Genomic DNA, 7,694 nt, shown 5'->3' with positions numbered 1-7,694 from the left:
CTAAATACACGTCGAGCGGACAAAACAGGAAGTACAATGTGATATTAAACCCTGCATACGGACTTACAGGCGACAGGGAGTGCCGCGAGGACGCTGGTAAATCAAAAATACCAGAATAAAAGTTTGGATTATCCAACTTTGTCCCAACTTTGTTGTTTTTTTTTTTGTTGTTTTTTTTTTTTTTTACATTGATTTAAACTGTACATAAAGTCTTTAAAAGTGATAAAAAAAATCTTACACGTTTTCACTGTATCAGATAACTGAGATAAATTTCTATTTGAAATACCAAAATAAAAGTTTGAATTGTCCCACAACTTTGTTTTTTCTTTCAACTATAAATAAAGTCTTTAAAAAGGAATAAAAAAAACTTTAAAAATTTCCACTGTATCAGATAACTAAGATTTTACCCATATTGTTATGTATTTCATTGTATTATTATGTTATTAGTTTTTCTCACTTTGCTGTTGTAATGTTACATTTCCATTCATAACTCAGCTAAAAGCACTTCTTTGTGATAAATTCTCAATGTTTCTTCTAAGACATTTGTTTTCTGTAGGCTACTCATCTTCGCATGGCAAAATCTTAGTATTTCCCTGTAGTTAATTAATGTGAATGTGGCCATACTCCTGTACATTTTCAATAAGAATAATTTTTAAAAAAACATAATTATACTGGCACCTTTTGAAATTGTATTTATCTATTGTCAAGACAAAATAATGACCCCTGCTTTCTTTGTTTCAGCATAACAGAAGCACAAGTCACACAACTTTCTCCGTAAATTTAGCCCTTTAGGCCATGACGTCTTTTCAAACTGTCTATATATTCTGTTCAGAAGTCAGTCTGATGTTGAGACATCTTCTCCCTGCAGGGTAAAGTGTAGTTTTAAAGGTGTAGTTTCTCATTACTAGCACTGGATAGCAGCAATGCACTCCTTTTTTAGTCTGAACTGGGGCGTGAACATGTGAACTGTTTTTGTTTCGACAAAATATACAGACTTTAAAACAAACTGTGTTGATATTAGACCAAAACACACAAACAAGAGTAAAGTTATTGGGTATATTTTAAGCTACATGCATTGCTATTGTACATTGCCAGAAGAAAAGTCTGAACTATTTTCAAAAATGTTTTTGACACATAACATACTCTTTAGCTATGTTTTAACAAGAAACTTAAGTACATAGTTAAAAGTTCTTAAAACTACACTTTTGCCTCTGACATGACAAAGAATCTATGATTATGCAAATACTTCTAATTTCAAATGTTTATCTGCGTGGTGCAGAAAGTCTTCTTGTTGAATATTACAACAAGTTTACATCCAGATTGAAAGAAAATGATCATAAAATGCACTAAATTCAATGTCTACTTCACAACCACCCAGGAAAAAGGAACGGACATTATGCAGCTGAGTATATCTTTATTACAAACACAGGAAATTAATCCAACAGGAGGAGACAAATAAAAGAATAATAAACTGCACCAGTTCAGCTCACTGGTGCAGTTGGCTTATTGTAGGTTACAAAGAGATTAATATAAAGGTTAAATGAATACAGTGTTCCAGCAGACTAACATGCTGCAGTGTGTTTTCTGCTTTAGCTGTATGTTGCATCATAGGTCTCCACTGTCTTGATGAGGACTGCACTTGGCCTTCGTGGACGTCCGACTTTAACCTGGACAGCTGTTTTGGAGAGGACAATAAAAACATATATATGTCAAAAAATCACATACAAACACGAAAACTGTGGGCTGTCATAACTAATGCCAGAGGTGATCATTATGTTGTCTTCTTTTTAAAAAGTACTTACTTTTGGTGGGCACTGTTTGGATGCTGACAACAGAGTCCTGTCCAAGTCTGTCAGTGAGAAAGCAGGAAATTCATGTAGAATATGTTACTGTAAACATTGATGAATTAGCAAAGAAAAAAGTTAAACTCTTTTATACATCAACTGTTTACAGGTCTTGGCTAAGTTTGCTTTTGAGTGTGGAGCGGGCTCATTTTTGCCCCTTGTAGCCTTTGGGGGAAACACTGCTGCTCACTACGGCTCAAAACTACATAAATTAGCCACTACTAGCAGAGTTACTGACCCAACTAGCATGTAAGGGAAATTAATAGTCAGGGTTTTGTTTCTTAAACCATGATCCTTTTCCTTAACCCAACCAAGAAAGGGACACACTTCATTAGAGTTGTCATTGCAGCTTTTGCCTTAAGACATCTTGCGAAAGGTCTGTGGGTCATTAAGTTGCATTCTGGGTAATGTAGGCATCAAGGGCATGTTCAATCAAAATGTTATGCGGCATTCTGCTGCGTTTTTTTTGCTACAGACTGAAGGACATGTTTCTTTTAAACAGTGTGAAACAGCGTGCAGAGGACTTCCAGGTGTGTTTTCTCCTGTTTGGTGGGTGTGTCAGATGTGTTACCCAATCAACAGCGACATGTCCATAAATAAATGTCTAGTAGATCAATACTTAATGTACTGACATGTTTTTTACAAGTTTCACATTTGCTTTGTTAATGTAAACATATGTTTTCAATGCCAAAAAAGCCATTTGAGCTCAAATGAATCAAACCTTGCCGTATTAATAGGCCACGCGCCTGCGTAATAAGACAGGGTGTTCAATGTACCATAACTTCTGTTTAAATAAACCTTTTGCAACTTCTTGTCGAGGCTGAAAAAAGCCCAGGTTTTAAAAAGGAAAAAGATATAAAATTTTAAAAAGGCTGCATCTATACGCCAAACGATATGTTTTCTTACTACCCGCCTTGTATCCAATTATTTTGCAATGGTGTGATAAATCTGTTGAAACTCTTTTAAACTGTAACTAATGATTGACTACATAAATTACATTTCAGAAACACTGGAGCCTAACTTAGGCTTTTTTCCACTTAAGAGACTCAATTATCCTTCAACCGGTGAGTTCTTATGTGATTAAAACTTGACACTGCTGAGATCTACTTATACAACTCACCTCTCCTCCTCCCCCTCCAGCAGTTTCCTGTAGGTGGAGATCTCAATGTCCAAGGCCAGCTTGACGTTCATGAGCTCCTGGTACTCTCTGAGTTGAAGAGCCATGTCCTGCTTGGCCCTCTGCAGAGCCAGTTCCAAGTCCTTGATGCGAGCATTGGCATCTTTCACAGCCGCATCCCCACGAAGCTCCGCCTCGGTTATCTGACCCTCCAGGTTAGTACGCTGAAAATAAATAAATAAAGATAAATAAAAGAAAATAAATTAAATTAAATCAAATAAATTAAATTAAATTTGAAGTCTTTATAAGACCACAGGCTTAGCCCTTAGAAACCTGGAGCGACATCTTTTTTACAAGTATTTAAACCTTTGAACCCTGAGCAAATTGGTTTGATTTCTTCCAAAAATGTGGAGAAAAAAAGGCAGTAACCAATTCAGTACGGACTTTTCCACAAATTGCAAAAAATTAGGGACATTTAGAAGTTATTTTTTAAAAATGTCTAGGGAATAAGAAAGAAACAAGGGAAAATAATATTTATCAAAATTACATATTTAAAATTCAGTTACAAAAATATTATTTATCAAACTTACATAATACATATTCAAAATTCAGTTACATAAATATTATACTTTTCAGAGCACTTTTCGCAGGTCACTTCCTTGTTTTTTTAACATTCTTTTTTTTTAATTAATTCATTTTTTAAATTAGGATCATTTCTTCTTTCTTTGGTCACTGACTTCTTCAACAAGTTCAGTGTCCATGACTTTCAAGATATCAGGCACTCTAAACCTCACTCACCTGTCCCTTTGCAGCCTGGATCTCGTTTTGCAGGCGGCTGATCATCCGGTTGAGCTCAGATATTTCCGCCTTTGTGTAACGCAGCTCATTGGCATACTGGTCGGCCTCAGAAGTTATTTGGTCAATCTGGTGCCGCAAGCGATCAAGCAGAGGAACAAAGATGTGAGATTAGTAATTATCAGGTTTGACAGGGTGGATCCTGTCAAAAAGAAAGTAAATTTATAAGCTTTGGCCTCTTTAATGTTCCTTGTTTGGTAGAAAAACTTGTTTAACTACAAATTTTATGGCATAAACAGCAACATATAATTACCAGCTGAGACCACGTCGGTATGGCTGGTATTGTTTTTACTATGTGAGTACTGTTTTGAGTATTTCACCATATGTTTATATGTCTGTACTTCTGTCTGTCTGTCTGTCTCTGTGGATAGATTTTGTCAAAGACATAGAGTTGCGACATTGAAAAACAGAGATAAAAAACTTCACAGGTATGCGGTTGAGATAAAAATGTAGGTGGTGTTCAAAGACGAGAATGATCCAAGCAAGTGGACAGAGGTAGGGGGGTAAGAAGAAGGGAAAGGGCTACTGACGCCCCTATCCCCCATAAACACGATTATCCACATACACTTTACGGCCCTGGGTAACGAAACTTTACAGGTGTTTATTTAAAAACGCAATTAAGGTTGATTTCCATGATGGGTGTGGTCCGAAAAAGGGGATCAGAAGGTAGAGGAGGGATCGCTGTGTCCACAACTGGAAAGGTGGGCTTTTTATAAAACAGAACGTCTATGCAGAAGAAAGATACAAATTAAGTGCTTCATGCCCAGAGAAAACAGATAAAAAGGGTTGTGGCATTTGCTTTTGCTCAACAGGTAGAAAACCAACAACCACCAGAATGCACAACACTGCACGGACCAATAAACGGATTCTACACAATGGCAGCTGACTGTTAACAAACAATCTTGTATTACAGTTAAACGGCAAGCTGAAACATGTTTTTTCAAAACATTTCAATGGAAAAATTGGCAGTGGTTTTGTTATTCTGATTAGTTTAGAGGTTAGTCAGAGCTTGAGAGGGAGTGGCGTGTCTATCTCTCAATACGCTACTATACTCTGTGTGTGACCATGGTGGCAGCATGGGTGGCAGGCAATGCAAAAATGCAACAGCAACAGCCTGAGATCCAGCAAAACTCTGGAGCATGATGCAAAACGTGTCCTTCAGTGGAGTTTGGCTGGTGGGGACACAGGGAGATCTAGGCACTGGTTAGAGGGAGGGAGGTTAACCACAGTTCATGCATACTACCCACATAGTTATCATACAAAGCTAGCTGAAAATCACCGAAGTATCCCTTTGATGATCTCTTGTTATTAATTATTCTTATTTTAGTTCTTTACTTTTTTCTTGTTCCAGTTTTCAGCTTCTTCACGGCTGCGGGCAGCAATTTCCTCATACTGAGTCCGAACCTCAGCCACGATCTGATCCATGTTCAGGGCACGGGAGTTGTCCATCTGCACTATTACAGAGGTCTCCTTCAGGCTCTCCTGCAGCTCACAGATCTCCTTTTTAAAGAAATGATACATACAGCGACAGTAAGAATACAAATCCAGAATACAAAACAACCTCATATATATATATATATATATTTTTTTTGTTGTTGCAATTGTCTTTTTACTGGTTTATAGTGACAAGTGGTTTATATAGATAAACAAAATTCACAGCAACATGAACACAAGGACCTTTCAAGCATGAATTTTAAAAAAAAAAACTTTAAAATGAATAAGTAAATAAATAAACAAAATAGAATAAAGTAAGGATAAAACAAGAGATAAATTAAATAAATTAAATTGCTAAATATATATATTCCTTTTTTAAATTGAGGTATGAGATCAAAACACACACACAACTATCTATTTGTATTGCTTTCAGTCTATTTTATTTCTTTTTTTTCTCATTCATGTTTAGTAAGACTGTTGGCTCTCTGTTGTTATATTGCCCTCTGAGTATCCTGTTTCTGCTTTTGCTTTGTAAACTATATTTTTAAAGGTGTTATATAAATAAAGTTATTATTATTACACAGACGCAATGAGGGAATAATGATTTCACTGCAATGTTTCCTATACTTTGTATATATTTACTTATATTGTACACATTTTTGGCAAATGGTTATTTACCTGGTCATACAGAGCCTTGAGGAAGTTATATTCATCCCTGATGAGCAACACCTTGTCTTCTAGCTCCACCTTGGACAAATAGCCTGCATCCACATCCTGCAAGTAGACAATTAAACACAAACATCTTCTCAGTGCTTAAGCTTTTGCATTTGACAGACGTGTTTATATTTCATGTAATTCGCTAAACAACACATGGCCAAGATTATTTTATTATAACTGTAGAAACAGATAACAGTTTTGTAAGCCAACAAGGAAAATAGAGAGCAGTGAATGTCATGTTTCTACAAAACAGCTTACTCTGCCTTTTTGTTAATTTAAACACATCCCACTGACTGCACACTGTACCTTTTTGAGCAGCACAAATTCATTCTCTGCATCATTCCTTTTGACGATCTCTGTCTCATACCTGAAACAGACCGCATATATCAGATTACTCATGCAGATCTTATCAGTTAGCACTTACTGTTCCCAGATTTCAAAAATGGCTCAGTTTTTCTTACAAATCTTTCTTACTTTGTCTTGAAGTCGTCCACATTTTTGTGAACGGCGTTGTTCTCCACTTCAAGTCCTTGTTTGTTGTTGTTCAGAAACTCCAGCTGCCTTTGCAGGGTGGTGATGTACGACTTCAGCATGAGTTCAACGTTAGAGGAGGTGGCAGTCTGTCCCTGCAGCAGCTGCCACTTGGTCTCCAGCATTTTGTTCTGCTGCTCCAGGTGTCTTACCTGTGGCACAAGGAGGAACTTACTGACCAATTCAGATTCTTTAACAGAGATAATATAAGTCTTTAAATGTCAGTTTTAAGGTCTATAATTCCTCTAAATGAATTATCAGGATTATTAAAAGGAATTAAATCTGAAACTCAGCATCCATCAGAATGGGTTTTGGTGAAATTTCCTCTTACCTGATCAATGAAGGAAGCAAAACGGTTGTTGAGTGTCTTGATCTGCTCTTTTTCCTGGGTGCGAACTATTTGGACGTTGGGGTCAATGTCTATCTTCAATGGGGCCAGCAGGCTCTGATTGACGGTCACTGGTGTAATCGAGGACGCCTGACTAAACCTCTGACTGATCTTGGGGATGGAGTAGGTCCCCATGGACTTGCTGCTGAAGCCCCCAGAAGACATGTGTAGTCCTGTTCGGCGGGTGTTCCTCAGACTCATGGTGGTATATGGAGATCTCTCAGCTGGAGAGGATGGAGAGGGTCGTGTGGCGGTTGAGCTCTGTTGTGCATCTCTCTTATCTTTTGGGTTCTTCTTTATAGGCATGTTTGGGTGTGGCGCGATAGTGAAGTTATGTGGCTCCCCAACGTAGGTAAACCAGTCTGACACATGCCACATGCTCTCCCACCTACCCCCCCGCTGTAAAGGTTGCATTGTTGTTACGCTGGAATTCAGGCCTGCTCTGCAGCTTATTCAGGTGTGCTGCGATTGAGCAAGACATTTAAAATGTTTCCTTGAGGTTAGTGTAGTTTCTCGAGAGTCAGTACGGAGATCGAAGAATTCATCAAGTGCAAAAATCCTTTCTGACAATTATTTAAAGCATTTTTGGAATCAGAACAAACATTTCTGTTGGCTTTATGCCCAGATGAGATTGCGCTGTAGGTCACAGTAGTGCTGTTGGAGCAGTGAATGAGTTTCAGCTGATTTAACCTGCAGGATTGTGACAAGTTTTTTTATGAGAAACTAAGGACACAAAAGGTAGCTGAAAAACTGGTTTTCAACCTTTCTTGTGTCAAGGACCCCTAAACTGATACATGTCAGGTCACAG

General features: G+C 37.6%; 1 protein-coding gene across 1 annotated transcript; it reads right to left on the bottom strand.

Annotated features, from left to right (window-relative positions):
- Window positions 1-1,404: 1,404 nt before the first annotated feature.
- On the bottom strand, window positions 1,405-7,264 carry LOC121947159 (intermediate filament protein ON3-like). The gene is made up of 9 exons (XM_042492089.1): window positions 6,830-7,264; window positions 6,442-6,650; window positions 6,274-6,334; window positions 5,929-6,024; window positions 5,152-5,316; window positions 3,760-3,885; window positions 2,965-3,185; window positions 1,803-1,849; window positions 1,405-1,675 (listed from the first exon to the last, which is right to left on the bottom strand). Exons 1-9 carry the CDS (start codon window positions 7,262-7,264, stop codon window positions 1,590-1,592), a joined length of 1,446 nt encoding a protein of 481 aa, XP_042348023.1. The 3' UTR covers window positions 1,405-1,589.
- Window positions 7,265-7,694: the final 430 nt, after the last annotated feature.

Source organism: Plectropomus leopardus, chromosome 8, assembly GCF_008729295.1.
Source record: "Plectropomus leopardus isolate mb chromosome 8, YSFRI_Pleo_2.0, whole genome shotgun sequence".
Lineage (NCBI taxonomy): Eukaryota > Metazoa > Chordata > Actinopteri > Perciformes > Serranidae > Plectropomus > Plectropomus leopardus.
The sequence above is the reverse complement of the archived record's forward strand: the minus strand, read 5'-3'. Positions and strand labels throughout refer to the sequence as shown.

What these genes read in the sequence shown, in the direction of transcription:
- LOC121947159 (XM_042492089.1), bottom strand. Translation starts at nt 7,264, where the DNA reads ATGTGGCATGTGTCAGACTGGTTTACCTACGTTGGGGAGCCACATAAC. An exon ending in TTGCTTCCTTCATTGATCAG is followed by an intron (nt 6,651 to 6,829) that starts GTAAGAGGAAAT and finishes CTTGTGCCACAG; the next exon opens with GTAAGACACCTGGAGCAGCA. An exon ending in GTGGACGACTTCAAGACAAA is followed by an intron (nt 6,335 to 6,441) that starts GTAAGAAAGATT and finishes GGTCTGTTTCAG; the next exon opens with GTATGAGACAGAGATCGTCA.